General features: G+C 49.0%; 1 protein-coding gene across 2 annotated transcripts in view; it reads right to left on the bottom strand.

The window, feature by feature from the left end:
- Ddx31 (DEAD-box helicase 31) overlaps positions 1-21,119 on the bottom strand; it is a 64,614-nt gene that overhangs the window by 4,852 nt on the left and 38,643 nt on the right. For both annotated transcript variants that reach the window (XM_087182701.1, XM_021261810.2), the window contains 2 exons: positions 16,588-16,699; positions 10,654-10,822 (listed from right to left, as the gene is read on the bottom strand). In XM_087182701.1, coding sequence (XP_087038827.1) covers positions 10,654-10,822; positions 16,588-16,699 — 281 coding nt within the window. The remainder of the gene's footprint in view (positions 1-10,653; positions 10,823-16,587; positions 16,700-21,119) is intronic.

Raw genomic sequence — 21,119 nt, 5'->3', positions numbered from 1 at the left:
CCCGAGGCTCAGACTGCACCTCTAGGAGGTCCCTTGACCTCCAGCACACACCTCTGGCTACGCCTGACGGGCAGATGCCAGCCACCAGGAAAGGGCCTACCAAATACGTTAAAATATTTAAGCAAATACCAGTTAATGGGTTGTTAAAAGATTTAGAGATAAAGCAAGTTAACCAAAGTCATTTCAACTGGCTATGTGAACTTTTCAATATAAAAATGTTCTTAAGATCTCAAAGCACAAAGACTGAATCCCTGATAGTCTCTTTCAACTCACAGCTGAGTAACTTAAGAAAGCAGATGATTTGTTCAGTCTTGTTTTAAGTAAACGATGATTTCATTAAAAGATAAAAATCCTGGGGCCAGGGATTTAGCCCTGTGGTTCCATCGACCGCCTCGCAAGCGCAAGGACCCGAGTTCGATCCCTGGTACCAAAAAAAAAAAAAAAAAAAAAAAAAAAAGATAAAAATCCTATATGTATATAACACATGAAAAGAACGTGAAGGCTACATAAATGTGGGCCAAGGTCCACGTAGACTGTGGGCTTAGCAGGAACTTTTTTTTTTTTTTTGGTACGGGGGATCGAACTCGGGTCCTTAGCTTGCGAGGCAGGCGGTGGAACCACTGAGCTAAATCCCTGGCCCTTAGCAGGAACTTTTAAGCTTCTATTTCTTCAGTTTTTACAATGAATGTGTTTACAATTAGGAAAAAAATCCCAATATATTCATTATAGCGAAAAAAAGAGAATGGTAGAATTCTGCCTTATGTCAAATCCAATAGTATTTTAATTTCTATTAATCGTAAACCCTTTTGCCTTCCGGCTTTCTGTAGGTATGATTCTGTGAGGGTTTTTTTCTTGTGCTATAGTTAACAAACAACAGATAGACACCTCTCTCATCTGGAAGACTCTACCTGTAGTGAATGGTCCAGGGCCACAGTGAGGCCTGAAGGACTCAGACTTGGGCCAGGAGATGTGCCCCGAACCGGAAAGCAAGCCTGGGTTCAGAGTGGGTGCAAGAGCCCATGATGACCACGGTTCCACCAGACTCCTAGCTGACCACCTTGGAGACTGAGCAGTAGCACGAGAGAAGGCCATGCACAGGCGAGGCTGGATGAAGGTCAACCAGACAGGGCACAATAGAGTGCTTTTGCATTCCCCTTCTCTGTGAAAATGGAATGAAGCATTGTTCAATGGAAGAATACAGGGTGGATGTGGAAATAAGTATGAAACTGGCATGACCAGGCCCCGAAAAACACCAAGCCTGACAAGTCCAAGGCAGAATTCTACTCCAAACCCAGAGCTCAGCTTTCTGGGTCTGTCCTGTTTGAGGTTTTTATCCATGATTTGGATGCTATTATTAGGTATAATTATCACATTTGCAGACGGATGGCAGAATACCCACAATGCTCTAGCAGAACAAAAGGACAGGCCTACACTCAAAAAGTCAACTAAACTGGGAGAGATGTGAGGTCTTGCTTTGCAGGGGTGGGGTGGTGGTGTCCTGGGGATTGAACCAAGGCCTCTGCACTGAGATACAACCCTAGCCCTCTGCCTTTTCTATTTCCAGCCAGGGTCTTGATGAGTTGCCCAGGCTGGGCCTGAACTTGTGGTCCTCCTGCCTCAGCCTCCCCAAATGCTGGAATCACAGGTGCCTGCTACCATGCCCGCCCTGAGGTCTCACTCTTGGGAGGGTGGCATGAACCACCATGTGTGGGAAATGAACTCAGCTGGCAAGTTATGACCTAGAACCAGAAGGCCTGGATTCAACTCTCAGCTCCACCCTGCGGACAGCTGTTCTACAGCAGGCAGATTCTTCACCTCGCACTGGGAAATCACAGGGTCACAGGGAGGACTACAGCAGGCAGCATTTAGCTCAGTGGTTCCAGCGCCTGCCTCACAAGTGCAAGGTCCCAAGTTTGAACCCTGGTACCAAAAAACATAAAAGGAGGCAGCAGTGGCGGAGGCCAGTGCCCAGCCTCTCCTGAGTACACTGGGGCCATCTCAGTCGCTGCTGCCGCCACATCAGAAGTGCCCACCCTGTGCATTTCTGCTGGGTAGGCACCACGGTACGTGGGCAGTTTCAGGAGCCAGACTTCGGAGAGAATCTGGGATGGGCTATGACAGCGCCCCCCCAGATACCTGGCTGTGTGGCAGCCTGAGGCAGCGGGGCTGTACAGCCTTAGGCGTGGGAGCCCCAGCACAGCAGAACTGAGTCTCTAAATCTGGGTGAGGCACAGACTCATCCCTACATTCAGACCATTCATTTAAAAAGGATAAAGTGTCATTTACAACCCAGAAAGGCAAAAGGGAGAAGGTAAGAAGTCAACACCAGACATCTAGCCTACTCGCACGGACGAGGGACTGGCTGGGTGTAGTCACCACCTTCGATTTCTACTAGGTTTGGAAATCACCTACATGCAATGTCTGTCAGCCCCGAACAGTGGGACATGAGAGTGGTTGATTCTGGTTCATGTTCCAGAGCTCTAGCAGCGAGCAGGGGCCTCTAAGGAGCAGACACCACCGAAGGTGGCAATTCACTTGGATGCAGGGCCACGAGAACAACTGGAGGAGCGAGGGGCACAGTGAGGTGAGGGCCAGGCCAGGATGGGTGCGGAACACACTCTAAGCTCAGTACTGCCCCGGAGGCCACATGTGCACTATCTTTGCCACTCGAAGTGACAACCCAAGACCTGTATGGGCCCCGGCCTCACAGGCAGGGTGTTGCTGAATGCGAGGGCTGGGGTCAAATTCAGCAATGCCCAACTTCACAGCTCAGGTTTCTTCTACTGCTCCATTCTGCTTGTGTGCCCGGAGGAAACTGGGCATGAGACGAGAGCCAGACCTTGCATACAACCATCTCTTCTCCAATGTCTCACGCCAGCCACCCAGGGAACAGACAGCCGAGCAACCTGCCCCAGGGTTTGCTACTCCGATGGCTTCAAACCCACTTCTTCCATATGTGCAATGAAAATGCCTGCTGCTCCAAGTCCAGTGCTTTGGTTAGAGAGTAATCTGTTCATATAAAAAATGCCCTTAACCCAATTTGTATACTTGTCACTCAGCCCAATGCTGACTGTAGAAGCCCGCAGCTCCCAGAGGGGCACATAAGGACACGCAGAGGGAGTGGCTCAGAGTCTGCTCCAGGTTCCACGCTGGTCACAGGGACGCAGGTCTCCATGGAACAGTGCACACGAAGAGTTCAGCTCAGCAGAGGGCACACATGAGCCCTCGACAGAGAAGCTGCCATCACTACCACTGAAGACCTTAAAACTTACACCTACTGTCATTCTGGGGTGCTGGCTCTCAAACCACATCTCTCCTCTTGACTATTAACAAGTTAAAACATTACGTTTCAGACTGCTGTTTGTACTCAACATAAGGACCAGGATGAAGACAACACCTGAAAAACACCAAGGCCATTTCATACAGGTCAGAGCCAGATGTATAGGCTCTGGCCTCCTAAGATGAAGAAAGGTGGAACTGGGACATGCACTAACTACTGCAGGAAGGGGGTCAGTGGAAAGGGGTGATGAAAACTGTGTGGCAGGGAAGAGCAGGAGGACTGCTGTGTTCTCGCCCTCTCTAATGACAGGAAGTAGGAGCTCAGGCGGAGCCTATCTACTGAAAAGCAAGCACTCTCCTGTTGCAGGCTTCCACATCTGGGGTCTGGCAGTCCGCTGGGCCAGCCACATCTAATTCCTGTGCTTGGACGGTTCCAGCGGTGAGCAGCAGTGTCTCCAGCATCCTCCCAGGAGAGGCTGGCTGGGCTCCTGCTCTTTGTTGTCGGCCCTGACTGCGTGACTGAAAGCACACCCCGTGGCTCCCGCTGTCTGTAGGTGACCCAGGTGTGGAGGAAGCCCAGGGTCACCGTGAAATCCCTCTAATCGCCTCATTAGCCAGGTGGGGATGAGGGTGTGTTTGTTCCATGAGGAGGCAGAAAGCTGGTAATTGCATGGTGTCAGATGGAAAAAAAATAGTGGTAGAAGAAAAAGGCCAAATGTAAAAAGCTACATGTGCAGAGCCCAGAAGAGCAGGGTGCGCAGCACCTGACTGCAGAGAGGAGCATGCCCATGCCACATAGCCTGCTTCCAGCGGCCCGCGAACACGCGTGGGGGCGCTCACTGCACACACAGCCAGCCGCACGCCCTGCGCAGTGCAGAGTTCCCCACCACCAGAACCCGAGCACTCTTCGCAGCGGTCTTCCTGCCTCTTCTCTTCCTTACACACACTCTCTCAGAGGCCAGCCTCACTTCCAGGCCGCCATCTGCCTCCTTGGCAGAGCGGCCAAACAGTCTTGTCAGTAATGTGTGGTGAAGTTTTGGTCCTAACCAGCTCACCTCTGAATGACAGGTACAAGCAGCTAGCACCTTGCTGCCTTTCTGTTAGGGACATCCTGTGGCCTGCTCTGAGGACCACATTCTTCCTAGTCCCAGGGGTGCTGCCGGGTCAAGCTGATGATCACCTCTATGTACCTGTCATGACCTTGGACTATACCCGGCCCTGGTTTCCGGGTTGGGACCAGGGCACCTGCATTTCCATGGGGCTCCCAGTAGGCTGGAAAGGCAGATTCTTTCATCATCCACAGGTCCATCTGTCCCAAGGGGCCCTGCTGGTGGCCACAATGTTTCTCCCTCATCTCCAGGCAAGGCTGAGATTGTAGGGTGGAGAAGCTCGTTCATCTCTGTGTTCTGGGCCGATGCCCAGGCCTTCCTGTCCTGGACAGCAGGCTGGCCTTTCTAGGGGCAGCTCTGATGCATGGGAGAGCCAGCCCCAGCTTGCTCTCAGGACAGACTGCCAAGGGGCCTCTGGGGCTCTGAAAGACATGGTCCCCACCAAGCAGGGTCTGCCATTCTCAGGACTCCTAAATTACAAAGAGGAATTTCTCTTTCATGTCAGAACTACCTCCTTCCTCTCTCTTTAAGCACTTCCTCTCAGAATTACAAAACTTCTTTCAGTTTCTATTCATCTACTGAAAAGTATTCATTCACCCATGTGCCAGTTAAGTGGTGGAGATGCCATACATAAAAGGCAGGTGAGGTCTCTACTGTGACACACCCTGGAGATGAGGGACAAACACTAACCACACAGAGGGTGACACAGCCGCTGAGACGGTACAGGGGAGGGCCAGTCCTGGCAGACATCCCTGAGGAAGGACCGGGGCAGAGGAGGACAAGGGATGAGGTGTCAGTAAGGCTGAAAGGTCGATAGGAGCCTGGGCCTGGAGGAAAAGGGTTGCTGAAGTTTGTTTCAATCACTAGAGCAACGGATGCCACCAAAAGGCTCTCCACCAGGGCCCAGTGGCACAAGGGGTGTGGAGGTCAGGCTGCCTAGGCAGTGGCCACAGGGAGGCCTGGAAGGAGGTGGTCTAGGGGTTCAGATGAAGTTGAGGGTGCTGGGAGCCACCAGAAGAGACAGCGTGCAGGGTGGACAGTGGTGGTGCACACTGGGAGACAGACCGAGGCGCACTGACTCAGGTGCAGTGGCTGTGCACCGATAGCCTCCGATTTCAAGTGCAGTTCTGTCCGGCCTCTGACTCATGTCTGGCCAATCTGCTTTTTACAGAATAACTGGCTCAATGAAATCAGGAAAATTTTCACAGTGGGCAAGATTCCAGGTTTGCCTTCAGCTAATTAAGTGATATTAGGAAGGTTGTAAATGCCACGTAAAAATTGGCAGGCAAGCTGCTCCTAATGATGAGAATATTGCTTTACAGGGGGATGCAGCTGCAGCTCCTTAATGCTAGCCTTCCAGGGACTGGGCTGAGTGTTCAAGGTTGGTCCTGGTGAGACAAATTTGAGGGTGCTGCAGGCAGCTCTGTACACCCTGCCCTCCCCCTTCCACAACACCGAGGATGCTGGAGGCCAGCGGCAAGCAGCAACAGTCACAGGGTCTCTGCCATGGCTGCCAATGCTACCGTTTCTCCACGTGCCAGATGCTGCAGTGATGCTTCATGCTCAGCAGCTGGTTTAACCCATGATGACACGGACAAGGTGAGGCCCGAGTACCCCGCTTTGAGAGGCAAGGGAACCCACACACAGAGAGGCCGAGTAACCTGTCCAGAGGCACACAGGACACAAGCAGCAAGGCTGAAGCTCAATCTGTGGCATCACTGTGGCAGGAAGCAGAGTGTGAAGGGGAACAAACTCATGCCACAGCACTGTCCCGGGCACTCGGTGCTCACCAGTACCTAACAATGATGGGATAAGTGAATGACACAGCAGGGCCTTCGAAGATGAAGGATGCCAAAAACCAGAGCCCTCACAACCTCCAGCGTGCATTTCAGTGATAACGCAGTTGCGGTAATCCAGACAGGAAGACTGGCAATGTGTGTCCTGTACAAGGAAGGGCTGCCTCGCACGGAGGATTTCTCCAAGGATGCTTACTTATTTTAGGGGGGAAAAAAAGGCTCTAGGACTTGAGAAGTACAGAGGCTAAGGAAATGCTCCACAGTGCAGGGCAAACATGCAGCTCTGCCGTGAAGCCCCCTCCAGTGGGGCCAGTCCGGGGCAAGCTCACACACATCTAGGAATACTGAGGGGAGGACAACCCAAGTTCACACCGTTTACCTTATTTGATAAAATTAGGAACTACCAGGTAACATTTGGGCAAGGATGGTCTCAGAAAATTTACATAAATAAGATGAAACTATAAGAATAGTCAACCATTGAGATTGTTGTTTCTCTACTAATAGTGCCACTACCCCAGATGTTTCTGAGCACTAAGACAACATCAGAGAGACACAGATGGTGGTGGAAGCTGGGGCAAAACCAGTCTTGAGTAGCTGGCTATAAATGAAGCCGCCGCTTGGGGAAAGAGTGGTGCTGGGGTACAGCAAATGATTCTTGGGAGATGGGTGGCTAGAAACACCAGACCCGCTCTTTCGTATTGCCACAAAACACTAAGGTCTTAAGGCACACTAATTTCTATCTTCTGGACCATTTTGCACAGGTGGTGAATGAGAGAACAGTGAGAGAACTGCGGCTCTCTACAGCTCGCCTGCTCAGCATCCCTGGACCTGCTCCACTCACGAGCACGACGGCCCCGACAGACACACACACCCCAGCACACAACACAACTCCGCTTGCAGCACAGACAGCTCTGGATCTCCGTGTTGCCTGGAAAGATGGTGATTTTGGAGTATGTTACCTTTGCTTCTCAGGAACTGCTGAATCTACATAGCTTCAAAATAAGAACTGCATTTCACGGGAGGAAAATGCTGTTTTTGTGATGGATGTTGCTAAGGGGCCATTCAATATTTTACCAACAGCACCAACTCCCTGTGTACACGTCCGTGTAGGAGTGTGGGGAGGGGGTTTGTTTTGACAGGTTTGTGTGTAGGTGTCAGAAGAGGTTTTGTGACTATGACTGTATTTCTATGTGCAGGGGAAGGCATTTACTGTTTCCTCTCAGAATGAGGACTGTAAAAGTTGACAAAGACCTGGTGATTAAGATCTCATTTGGGGATGTTAACTATTTATTTTCTTGTTCTAAAAAGTGGCTGGTTACAGGGATAAAGGCAGTATAAAAGATAAAATCCCCTCTGACACTGCATGAAAATGCCTAACAGTCAACAGGACCCTAATCTGCCCTGCCCTCAGCTCACACTTTCCCAGCCGTCTGATGACAGGTGAGACGGGCGTTTTATTCAGCCTAATGGATTTGGTCTGAGATATCACAGGTTTGTGCATACTAGCTAATTGCTATGGTAGAAAATACCACAGGCTAGAAAGTGAACAGTTTAGAGAATTTAGGGTTCCAATTTTACTCACTTGCACGAAACATAAAGAACCCATTCTCTGTCTTGACAGACGGATTTCAGAGGAGACACTGCAGCCAGAACAATAATGGTGCCACGGCACCACTCTCTGCACCTTGTGGGCTTTCATGGACTTTTCTTTCCAGTTCTCAAAAAGCAGGAACCGGCATTTGCTTGAGCCTTGACTGAGGTGTGGACAATCTGTCAGGTTTTCTCTGCTCCTCACCCTGACCACAATTATATGGTCCATGTGCACATTAGCTGCAAAGTCACTGTCCTCCAGGAGTGACAAGACTCCCCAGCACAAAAAGGTACCCACTGGGTCCTCCAGCGCCGTCTGCATTAGAAAGGCAGGGGCGGGGTGAGTGCAGAGAGAAATGCCTTCAAAAGAAGGGCATAACAACGGAAAAAGTGGCTGTAACAGAGTGGTGACATGGCAAGGACAGAGAGCGCCACTGGCACTGCGGAGTAATCCTGTGACACACTGCTGTCACTCACCACCCGGCTCCCTGCCGCGCCAGCCAGACATCAAAGGCTGCCCCATACCATCTTACATGCTCTTTATCGGCTAATCAGCCCATTCTTCCCTGAATAAAGCCCTGTAAATCCCCTGCTCACAGGGGTATAGTGGTCTTGGTGCCCATCTGCTAGCCAGGGTCAGCTGAGGCAGGAGGTGGTGGTTGCTCTCTCCCTAGCGGCTTCTAAAGGTAAGGACAATACCACCTCCAGCTCCCCCGCCTGACTGCCTCCAGCCTGGCTTGGGCGGGATTTCGGACTTCTTGGTCTGGAGAGCTGCTAGCTGGCTTAACACCTGCTAATGAAATTTCAAGTCACAAGTGTAGATCATCTGCTAATAATAAAATATTGCGATTGTATTTATTTTGGGAGAGAGGAATAAACAGAGATGTCTTCCTTCCTTCCTCCCTCCCTCTCTCTCTCCTCTCTCTCTCTCCCTCTCTTTCATCTCTCTCCCTCCCTCCCTCCCTCCCTCTCTCTCTCTCTCTCTTTCTTTCTTTCCTTCCTCTCTCTCTTTCTTTCTCTCTCTTTCTGTACCAGGGATAGAACTCAGGACCTGGACCTTGTAAGGCAGGCGTGGTGCCACTGAGCTATGTCCTCGGCCCAGAGATGTGTTTGTTAGCCGTCATCATCTGGCAGGTCTAGTCCCACCCCCCTAAGAATCAGCATGTTAGAAATGGTGACAGGATGGTCACTCTTAGACGCAGGCCAAGAGACCCCGGCCCCACGGTGTCCTCGTGGTTTCACCACCTACCCTGCAGTAAGTGCAGTAAGAGACACCAAATCCAAGACAGAGACCCAACTCTGGGGGTCACATGTGCCTGGGTGGGGCGCCCAGGCTCCTGGCCCCTCCTGCATCTGAAGAGAGCAGGTACAGAAGACTCAGGGTGCCACCCTGCTCTGTAGCCCTGCACCTCCAAACTGTCAGGAAGAAAGCAGAGCTGGTGTGCCCGTCTCAGGCGGGCAGGCAGGACACTATGGCAGCATGGAGGGAAATGGTTGACATCGCCTCACAGAATCACAGGAGCACTGTTCCACACGAGAGGCATGACTATGAGGGAAAAAAGTCAAGCATCTTAACAATTCCCAAACTGGAACTAGAATTAGGCAACAGCATATGGTCACAAAGAGCCCTGTCCATGCCAAGCCCAGGGCAGATCAAGTTTAACACTCCAGGTCTTGACTGATCTGCTTCCTAGCTCTGTCTGACCATCCTGCATGTCTCAAAAGGTGGATTCACGTGTATCACCTAATTTTGATTCTCTAAACAGTCCTGTGAAGTAACCCTGTTTTGTTGTTGAGGAAACTGAGGCACTGAGACGTAGAGAAAAGTTATGGTTCACAACTCATATTAGAATGGAGCGGAGCTGAACTGCAAGTCCCTGACGTTAAGACCGCTGTCCCAGAGACCCAGGCCCGACAGGACTGGTGGAAGAACCAGCGGACACTGTGGGGATCAGGCAGGAAACCTGCCATCTCCTACAGTCCTGGAGTCAGGGCAGGATGGCCGGGCCACTGTATGTAATGCAGAAAGAAAGGTGGGCAGTGCAGTCACCGTCCAGAGTATTCAGGGTTCCATATGGAAACTGAGCAGAGTGCAAGAAGGTCTTTGTGTCCCCAAACCCTTCTTCACCATGTCCCCCAACTTCGAGGCTATGTAATAATGGTGGCTCCCCACAGAGCACTTGTGGGGTCTCCAGAGCTCTAGCTATGTATGGTGAGGAAAGAAAGGCCTTGTATAAACTTCTCAACATGTGAGGCTGGACCCAGAGCCAGCCCCCACCCCACAGGGCAACGCCCCTCACTGACCCTCCCCTCCGAGTGGACGCCTGGACAGTTGTGGACACACTCTGACTAGAGCAGGGGAGAGGATCCACTGCCCTCACCTGTAAGACCACTCAGCACCATGGAGAGTGGCAGGTGGTGCCCAGCTGGTGCCACCATGAAGCCAGCGTGTTGGGAATCTGGGCATCAGCAGCTCTTGGAACCCAAGGCTCTGCCACTTATGCTGCCCATCTTCCAAGGTGAGGGTCTGCTACCAGCACTAATCACATGAGATGAGGCAAAACCCCCAAGTTACTCTCAGGGACAGAGGTTACTCTGTCTCCCAACAGGTCTGACTGCTGCCCATTAAGCCCCACTACACCTGGGCCCAGCAGGAGATACCACCAAGTTTCTGCAAATCAGGTATTTTTCCTCTAGGTCCAAGAGCTTACTTACTGAGAGACAGACAGAAGAGTGGTAACACCCCAAAAACCGAAGATGGAAGAGAGGACCCTGTGCCTATCAGCTTGCCGTACCATCTCACACTGTTAATCTCAACAAAGCTCTCAACACCCATCTGACTTCCACCTACTGCCACCGACAAACCCTGATCATCTTACCTTTTCAGCTTTCCTTTCCTCCTCTTCACGGCCGAGACGCTAAGGTTCCTGGGAGCATCTCTCAACCCGAAGCTCTTAGCCACATGCCCAAGGTGGAGGGACCGCACATGGAAGATGTGCTTCAGCTCTCTGGGGTAGGCAGCATAGGCTCCGATGAAGGATTGCAGAGCTGGAAGAAAAGCGATATGGAGGCTGTCAGGACTGGGGCATGGAGGTCCCAAGGCCTCCGCGCTGAGCTACATCTCCAGCCCTTTTTATTTTTCACTTTATGACAAGGTCTTACTATGTGGCAAAGGCTAGGTACAAACTTGTGATTCCCTTGCCTCAGCCTCCCAGAGGGCTGGGATTACAGGCGTGCGTCACCACACCTGGCTTCCCTGTACTTTAACTTGCCAAGCCACAGAGCATAACCAGGGTAGTTACAATGTATACAACATAAATCTGTACTTCTGTGTAGTTTTAGAATCCCTAAACAGGGGCTGGGACTTAGCTCAGTGGTTCTGCCACCTGCCTCACAAGTGCAAGGTCCTGAGTTCGATCCTTGGTACCAAAAAAAAAAAAGATTGAGATAGAATCCCTAAACAAACTATGGGCACAATTATCACTTGCATAGACCCAACAAGGTTTACTGAAGAGCCCTTCTGGACCCGCTCAGGAGAGCACTGCTTTCTCTGCCACGGCCTCACAGCCTAGCACAGCACCTGGCACAAACATGTGTCTGTCATAGCCGTGAGTGAAGTAAGACTGAGTGCAGAGATTAAGATGATTGACACAGAACATCATTTCTTATGGAAAATGAAATTGTTGACAATTATATTAAGAAAAAATGTTTCCTGATTAAATGTCAGTTTTTTTAATAGTTAATGCATGCAAGGGACCCAAAGTTCAGAAGCTCAGGCTTTACCATGCTGCAAGTGAGCGGCCTCTCAGTGAGTGACCCTAAGCAGTGCTCTACCACAACCATGCCTTGGCTCCTGTCCACTCCCTGGCTCCACTCCATCCAGAGGGACCAGGTACGAGCATACTTGAGGGATTTTACAGCCATGTTCATCCTAAAGGTATCTAGAACTGACCAACACAGTGCTTCCAACTCATGCAGACTGTGTAAAAAAGGAAATGAAGATGGAAGTTTTAAAAGGAAAAAGAACATTTGTTAATTACTAAAATAGTCCAGGAGATGGCTCACCCCTAGAAGTCTGCTGACAGTGCACACCCAACATTCCATGAGCAAAGTTGCAGTCCCAGTTTAAAGTCAGGAAAAGGGATGCTTTTTCTACATCCCAGTGCTGGCCAGAGAAAAGCCAGACCTGGTCCTGGGGATGGAGCTCTGGCTACACCTTCCAGCCTTAATGAGGCATTCCAGGGAGGAAAGACTCTCTTTCCTATTCCCTGCAGGCTCCTCCACAAAGAGCTCTCTAACAATGGAAACCTATGTCTCCCTGGTTCTCACTCCAGCAGGGAAGGCAGATGTGAAGAAAAGCACTCTGCACCCCATCGCTGCTCACAGCTTCCAAGGCCTGCTCCTGTGCCAAGCTAGCCAGGGCCCAGCCCTGCACTGCTGGTAGGACAGGGACCAGCTACCAGCCTCCTGCACCCTGCTTGTTGAGCCACTGGACTGGCAAGTTTGCCCACAGCTTAGACGTTAATATCCCAGCAGCACCTGGAGATCGGCGTTTATGAACAGTAATAAAAAGTGTCATTTTAGCAGATCAGCTCCTGGAAGGATCCTGGGAATCCATCAAAGCTCTATTTACTGAGCAAAGTGAACTCCTTTTCCCAATCGATGAGAAATAATAACCACGGCAACTCCTCTGCACCCCTCTCTAAGTCTGTGCTTATGTCCCTTTTTAATAACTAGGGACTAGGTTTTTCAAAGAGAATCTTCAAATGGCCTGCACTGTCCGGAGGGTTCTGACACCGGGCTCCTAGCCAGAGCCACTCACTCAGGTCCCACTGGGCTGGGAGTGGAGATCCCAGCCTCTTCTCAACCTCTCTTTCTTTCCCCAACCCTAACCCTGGTCTAAACACAAGACCCAACCAAGCTCAGCTGAATCCGCACCTGTAAGCTGTGTTTACTCCAAGCCTGGCCTGGCTCTGCTCATCTCCTATCACTCCTCTGCAGGCTTCTGCCCTGCTCACCTCCCTGTGGCCTTCTCCACACCAATCCTAGAAGTGAGCATGGAGAAGTCAGTCCCAGGAGACATAGGTGCCCAGCTAACAGCTTTGCGGGCATAATGAGTTTGCCGAGCAAAGGCAGGAAGTGTTTTCTCCCCAGACAACTGGTCAGGCAGCATTTCACACTGCATATTTTACTAAACCTCCTTGTCCTCAAGGCTCTTGTCTCACTGGGGACAGTGACAGTTGGTTGTCCTTGCAGACTTGCATGCACTCTCCTATTTGGATAATTCAGAGAAGCAGGAGTTTCTGGCGCTGCAGGGCAGGAAGAAGCTCATGTTGGCAGTGTCTAGAAATGTGCAGAAGGAACATGGCCGTGGGACCAACAGAGTGGAAAAGAGAAGTACTGAGAAGAGGCGTCTATTCACGGTGATGGATACATCGACTGGCAATTACACATCGAATGCTCCATAGTTGCAAATTCCTATTTCCAGCCAACTATTTAAGGTATGCAAATTAGGGGGAATCTATTTAAAATGTCCTACGTGGACATTTTTGTCCTTTTTTATTCCTGGACATCTGTGTCAGGATAGGAGTTATCTTATGGATGACCCCTAAGAAGGCAGAAAGGAACAACACTCAGCCTGGAAGGTGAATATCCTTACTCCTCCTGAACCCTACTTTTCTCTACTTTTGCCTCTCCCTAACCAACACTAGCAGCAATAACCATCCCAAGGATGCAGGGAAGAAGGTGGCTTGTTCCATTTCTCTCAAAGACAAAACCTTCAAGTGCCCCGCTCACCTTGAGGGAGTCTTGTTACCACTGGCAGGGCTTTTCCAGGTTCTGAGAAGCACCCCTTCCAAGCACAGGCGTAAATGCTATGTACAGAATCCTGCTCTGCAGGGAGGCCTGAAGTTGGAGAGGATTAAGCTATGGGAGCAGTGGCCATGTGCAAGCAAAGGACTTCAGTTTTCCCAAATTTTTGTTCAGGAGCCTGGAATTCAAACTTATGTCACCATTTTTTTTGCAACCTGAATCCCCAGCTGAAAGATGCAAGAAATGAGAGAAAAAAGCCCTAACTGCTCCTGGAAACTGACAACAATTAAATGCTGGCTATTAACAATGACTGGGTCAGAAAATGTAAAAGGAAAACAAACACATACTTGGCCCAGTTTCCAACGAGTTTTCTGCCATAAAGGCAAAAGCCAGCTGCTTTGTTAATTATTCATGAGGCAGGTTCTGAAATGGCATAAAAGGGAAGCAAGTCAGTGGTAGGGAATTTGCATATGCAGATTGAAATGCAAAAGAGAGTTCAACTTTCAGGGTGCAGTGGCTGTCCCTGCACTGTGAATTCAGTTTTTAGGGTGGCAGATAGGCATGTGTTTCCTCAAACCTACAGAAGCCACAGTCCTAACAGGAGAGAAAAAAGTAAGGAGCTTTGTGTGTGAAGTGGGGCGACTGAGACCTATGAGAAGGGGTTCTGTGCATGCCCTTATCAGTCCAGTGTGGAAATCAATTAGCAAATGAGGGAAATTACACATTTATTTCCTTCAGGGCATATAAATGTTGGGGAGTGGCCCTGCTCCAATATCCTTTCAGCACAAGACAAGCAACTGCTTGTTTCTTGAACAAATTCAATGGTAATGGTGAAGACTAGAGAAAACTCAAACCATATTATAAGATTATTTCCTGTAACTTTTACTTAGCCTAGAGACCTTGAAATAGCTGAGCGTCACCAAAATATCTGAAACGCCACTGACATCAAAATCAAAGATGATGGTGTAGGTTTGATTTATTTCTCTTCATTGAAACATTTTTTTTCTTGGTGGTGGTGGGGTACTGGGGACTGAACCCAGGCCTTCACACTGAGCTACACCCCCAGCCCCTTTTTTAATTATTATTTTGGGGCAGGGTCTCACTAAGTCACAAAGTTGCCCAGGCTGGGCTCAACTTGTCATCTTCCTGCCTCAGCCTCCCAGGGTGTGGGGATTATAGACATGCGTCACCACGTCCAGCTGGACAACTTTGTTTTGGGCCTTTCCTAACTGTCATCAAAGGTCAAGCCTCTGTAAAGTCAGCATGACAAACACTTTACTCCTCTTGAGACATTCCAGTCCATCTGTAGAGGCAGGTTCCTGGGAAAACCCTTAGGAATTTAGACGATTGAGAAACGCTAGGACAGGCTATTATTAGAGAAAAGACTAGAAAGATATATAGTAATTACATATCAATAGCAATTACTGGGACTTTTATCTTTCACCTTCTGTAGTTCTGATTTGAGTTTTATGACAACCAAACATTGCTTTTATCATGTGTTAAAGGTGTAACAGATATCTGAAAATATTTGCTAGCTTTTATTTTTGCAGAGCTATAAATCAAATCAAACCCAAAGCTTTGCACATGCTAGGCAAGTGCCCTGCCACTGAGCTACACTGCCTGCCCTGCCAACCTGTTCTCACTTCCTGATCCCACACTGGACCAGTGCCCAGTCTCCCAGCTGTCCTCGCCCCCAGGGTCTACTTTCACAGCAGCCAGGACATCTTTCCGAACCTGTGTCCCATTATACCACCCGGCTTAAGGCTCTCCAATGGCTTGTTTTCCTCAGGGTAACCCCCAAACCACACAGCAGCCTCCAGGCCCTGGGATTCTGCCTCAATCTCTTTCTGTCCACACCACCTTCTTGGAGTTGCCCCGTCCTGGCTGTCCCCACTAACTGGAAGGTCCTTCCCGCAGGAGACACGGAGCTTGCCCCGAGTCAGGCTTTTGCTCAGTGTCACCGTCACCGTGGGGTTTGCTCAGACACTCTGCTCAGCACCACTTGCTCCCCCTTCACTCCGCTCGATTTTTCCCAGCTCTTACACCTTTGAATAAACTCACTTATGTATTTGTATTTATCATGCTCACCGCAGCACCTGCGCCCGTCAATACGTTAGCTCCATAGAGGTGAGGACGTTTGTTCTGATCCCTCACATATCTGGAGTACCTAGAACAGTGTCCACTCAATAATTAACTATTGTTGAAAGAATGACTGAAAATATTACTTCTAAGAAAAAGAAAGGATGAGATATAGTTCCACTACTGGCTAAGCATCCTAGCATTCTTCTCAAAATAGCACAGAACTAGCAGAAAGAACTGTAGGTCCTCCGGCCCAGGGTGAGTTTCATTAGCTCCCGAGTCAGGCCCCAGCTAGGACACTGCACCTGGAGAAGGCACCTGCTCTCCAGAGCTCACGCCCCACTCCCACACTGTTCACTATTCAAGGTGAACTGTTACGTCCACACCTAATGTCGGATCTCAAGGGCAGATTTATCCTAAAAGGGTCTGAGTACTGAACCAATACCTAACTCTTCTATAAATTTCTTAGGAATTGGGTTCCTGGTCTATGGCCCTACCTCAACATTGTTTTCATTTTTCTTTGCATCTTCAAATAGGAACCGCTTAGGTCCAATACTTCCAGCCCTTACCTTCATTTCTAATTTGCTTATCTACAACTACCTCTACTGACGCTCTGCAGCCCTTCTTCCTGGTGTTCAAAGACAGAAACACAGATCCCCCAGATCCAACCTGCTGGGTCAAAGCTCTAGTCCTGATGTAAGCCAAGATAAAGCCTCATTTGTGCGCCAGAAGGGGAAGGATGAAATTAACATTTAATATCACTTTAAAGCCTTCCACGTCTGCCTCCAAACCCTGCAGAATTACAGAGATGGAGGCTCTGCTGGCAGGGAGACCCCTGGTTGGCCTCTGTAAGTGTGGGGTGCGGGAGGGGCCAGCACCCTGCTGGGCTCTCTGCTCCACAATCACCTGAGAAACTGACTGACCTTTCTTCGCCCAGGAGACGGTCCTCTCACTGGAGTGCACGTAATCTTCAAATACTGTCTGTAAGACTGTGGCTCGCTCTCGGATTTCCTGGGGGCCAACAGCCTGGGATTTCTGGGAGGGTGATGGAAGGATTAAAGGAGAGACAGAGTCGAAGTCAGGAATAATGAAGCAGTTTATAATAGATTTAATAACAGTAAAATCACACAGTAACCACCTAGGGGCCAACGAGGGTAATCCTTTCAATATTACCAGGGAAAAAAGGGAGCTATAAAGATGTTAGAGTCAAGCAAAGATGAGGATGGCTTTGAGAGAGAGCAGACTAGGTCTGTTTATTTATTTACTTACTTTTCTTCGTGACCTCTTCTCACATGTTCAAAATGAAAGGCCACTAGAAACACTTGAAATTTATCAAGTCCCATTCAGGCATTTAGAACACCACTGAACACAAGCTGTTTCAAAAAAAAAAATCTGTATCTCCTACAAATTTTCTCCTTTCCCTCTACTCACTGGTGGGAAATGACAATTCCTCTTCAAGAGCGTTCTAGTGACCTGCCCCAAAATCAGCCTTAAAGAATTCCTTCTATCCTTGAATTTCAGAGCAAGTTTCCTCAATTCCTAGAGAGGCTGACTGGCAATGTCTTGGACTCGTCCTTTAAGCCCATAACTAGCAAGCTGAGTTCCCAGGAACCTATTAAAGAGTAGGCTATTGCAGCAAGCCGCATTCAAAGACTGCCTGGATGTACATAGTAAGAAACACCCGGGATCCATGCAGTAAAAAGGACCCTACAGATGGAAAATGCAAATGAAACATAAATTATTTTCTTTTCACCTTTTAATAGGACCCCCCCCAGAAAAGATTTCCTTTCCCAGAAAAATGCAGTTGTTTTTGTTTCCTGCATCTTAAGACAAACATGTTTTCCATACAAGATCCAAAAGAACACCGATCCCAGCCCAACAGGCCAATGGGCCAAGTAATGCCAATGACGTGAGTGGTACTATTTCACCTCTACTTCCTCTCCCCACCCCAGCCCCTGATGTGGGCACTGGGCCAATCCAGTAATCTAGTGCAGGACCCAGACCATCCCTTCACCTTCAGAGGATGGGGCATGAGTGCTTGTGTCTGGCCTGACCTAGATGCCCCAAGTCTCTCTTTCAATTTTAAGACTGGAGAGGAAGAACAAAGGAGAGGGGAGAAAAAACTCCATCCTTTGGGTCGACATCATCTCTGTATTAATAGAGACTTAACATCCTGAAAATGTTTTTAGCATAGTCAAATCATCCCTGCTACCTATACGGCTAATGATAGTCTAGCTGATTTCACAGTACATGGTCCCCCTAAGGGTTCTATCTGCTAAAATGTCAAGAGAAAAGTCACTCAGGAGCAGTGCTACCAAAGTGGACGTTTGCTGTTGTCATTAACAAGGGTTTTTCACCCTCTTAACTGATGTGAGATGCAAACTTTCTCCACTGCCCTCCTTTCATTCAGCCATCTCAGCAGCACAACTGTCACCTTGCCTGCATTTTTTTTTTTAATATGAATGTGAAATTAGTAAGGATGCCCTTTCCCCTGGCGGACAGAATCCTCTGTTATTAAAAAGTAAAGCACTTTAATAATGAAAACTTTTTCCTCTTTTTCCTGTGTTTTAACTGTTTAAAATTAATGAGAAGGGCAGAATGGTTGTCAAAGCGATATTGAAAGCCGGGCAGCCAGGACCGAATAAGCACAAAAATCCCTCTAGAGTGTTAAATAAACAGAGCTGCAGCCCTCTCCGAATCCCTCTGCTGGTTATTGTATACATTCTGTAACAGCTCTCAGAACAGATCTGAGAGCCGGGGAGGCAGAGAGGTTTCAGAATTCCAATAAAGGCCTCAAATTAAAGACAGCCTGGTGCGAATTCCAGGAGAAAATTAAAGAGACCTCAAGCTTAAGTGACAGGTGACTTGCGTCTGTGTCACAACTGTCAGGGGATTTAGTGATAATATGGCAATATATTACAAAGGGCTTTTCTTATTCCCCCCTTTAGGTTTCAAAATGAGGCGTCTTTTCTTCCCAACCCAAAAAACCCTACCATATATATAATGTGAGTATACATACAAGTAAAATATGTAGAAAAAAATGATAAAACTAGATTCCCACGTTTGAAATGGTGAGGTCAGTTTTAGTAAAATATAAGAAAAAGTTAATGACAGAAAACAAAATATACTGGGGAAAAACTGAGTCGTCTTCTCCCCACTCCCACTTGAAGAAGTCCTCTAAGCTCATCCCTCTGAGAGGGAACAGGTCTTCTCCATGTCTCCTGGGGAGGGCGGTCTAAATTTAAACTGAAGACGCAGGGGCAGAGCTCGGCAGCACCACCTCAGCCCAGACAGGTAAAAGCTCCCGTAATGAGCGCGGGTCAAAGCCCCGAGGGTGCCAGAACACCCGGCAGGCTGCCTCTCCCACCTCACAGGCACAGGCTTGCTACCGGTTAATGAAGCTCACTTGCAACTAGCAGACCGTGGGTAGTTGAGAAAACCACACTTCCAACTGGCTCTCTGCACTCGGCGCGCCTCTGTCTCTAACACCCTATGATCTCGGAAAGAACAGACCATCAAAAAGGATGAGCCAGGGCTCTGATGTGATTTTAACGCTTCCCAATGCCAGTGACAGTTTCTTTGTTAGGATGAGTTTACAGGAGTACCTCATGAGATGAAAAAACTTGCAGGAAAAACATGTTGGGCGTGTGCATGTTCTGATGACGAAAACTTCACATCTACCGAGAAGCAACAGACGTGCCTCAGATAACCAGGCCGGACCATTTCGGTTGAAAAGTTTTGGTGGTGGCAGTGGTGGGGAAGACTGTGTGTGTGTGGGGGTGTAAACAGGTGCCCTGATATCACCAACTTCCAAGATATTTTTCAACTAAATGGACGGATTTTGTTTTAATCACTTTCCTGCCAAGGTGAGCCTTTATCTCATGGTCCCCAGAACCTTCTGAGTGCCTCTCAGTAAAGCTGAAAGATCAAGTTTATTCTCTTTGTAGGTGGGTGAATGCACACACCTAGACAGAGCTATTTATATTTCATACACCTAAATATGAAATATACATTTTACAGATGTTTCACTCGCTTTTTGTTCACAGAAGCCCAAAACTCTACATGCCAAAGGGACACTTACCATGGACTTCAGTCCAGCTGGGTGAAGAAGAGGGCATTAAAACAAGGTGTCTGGCTCTGTGCACTGGAGGCTCATCTACGGAGCCCAAATTTATATGCCTGGCATTTGTGCACCTGCCCAAGAACAGCCCAGGTGAAAGGAGCAGTCAGGACGACCGCATTTCAAAACAGGATCAGAAGTCAGGCCAGCACCCACTTCAGTCTTTTCACCACTGATACGCATTGTGCAGACTGAGTGCTCTCAGGCTATGGATCTAGGTGATTAGTGACACAGCCCAGCTGTTCTTTTTCCCTTGGATGGAAGTTAAATTTGGCCCTACAAGCCTGGTCTTCATCAGCATGATGACGAGAACCTAAGAGGACTAATTTCCTCTTTCAAGTTACCCGCTTCTGTTTGTGTCAGAGAAAGCCCAAACTTGCTTACCGCTATTCCTTTCCAAAAACAAGATCAGCAAATCTCCAAACTACCAAAGCATTCAACTCCTTCGTCCACCAAGGGAAGGCACTTGGGATGAGATCCCAGGACAGTCTCTGGCCTGAGGAACGGGCACAGCTTGGAAGCACAGCGAGCACTTCTTGCCTCTTTTTATTCACACCCATGGCAATCTGTTAGGATGGGCACTCTTGTTCTCATTTTCCAGGTGAGAGGAGGAGCCCGCGCCCAAGGCCTCAGAGCTACCAGCTGTGTGCAGGGCTCACGGCAGGCCTGCCTGACACTGGGCCTGGCTCTTCTGCAGGACCTCAGATGGCTCCTTGAGGCTCAGGTCTCAGACGCTGGCCTCCAGCCAGGGAAAGGGCTTAAGGGAAGAGGCAGTGCTGCAAGGCCACAGAAGGGCAGATGTTAAAAAGCGACATGGCCATAGCTGAAAGGGCAGAGAGAAATGCAGCTGCTCTGCTCCTCCCTTCAGGAGGGGCTGTGGCAGACGGGTATAATGACCGCCTCCCCGGAGAGAAAGCCCATGTTCACGGGTAAAGACTGAAATCAAAGCTGGTCCCAGAAACAGTGCACGTGAGAGAGAATAAGTTTGCGCCAACCTTCACTACCTCATTTTGGAGTTTTCCGGCTGGCTCTCATTTCTGGAGAGCAGGCAGATGCTAATGTTCCACTTATTAAGACACAGTAAAGAAAGGCACCGGACTTGTGTCACTGAGCCCAGGCTTTGGTTCCACATCTGCTACTAACTCGTGACGACGATGACAATAGTAATAGTACAGATCACTTGGTGCTGTGTGTTATAACGTACTTGGAGCTTTAGGACCATGTCCCACACAACCCTCCTGTTTCCTACAAGAGCACTATCACCACCTCAATTATCCACACAAGGAGACCGCAGCTTATTAGGAAGGCCCGGGACTTGCCCAAAGGCTCACAGTA

Source organism: Heterocephalus glaber, unplaced genomic scaffold (genome assembly GCF_053883595.1).
Source record: "Heterocephalus glaber isolate CG9 unplaced genomic scaffold, H.glaber_assembly_v1.0 deba00001479, whole genome shotgun sequence".
In the NCBI taxonomy this organism is placed as follows: Eukaryota; Metazoa; Chordata; class Mammalia; order Rodentia; family Bathyergidae; genus Heterocephalus; species Heterocephalus glaber.
Note: the sequence above shows the minus strand (reverse complement) of the source record. Positions and strands in the feature narration are given on the sequence as shown.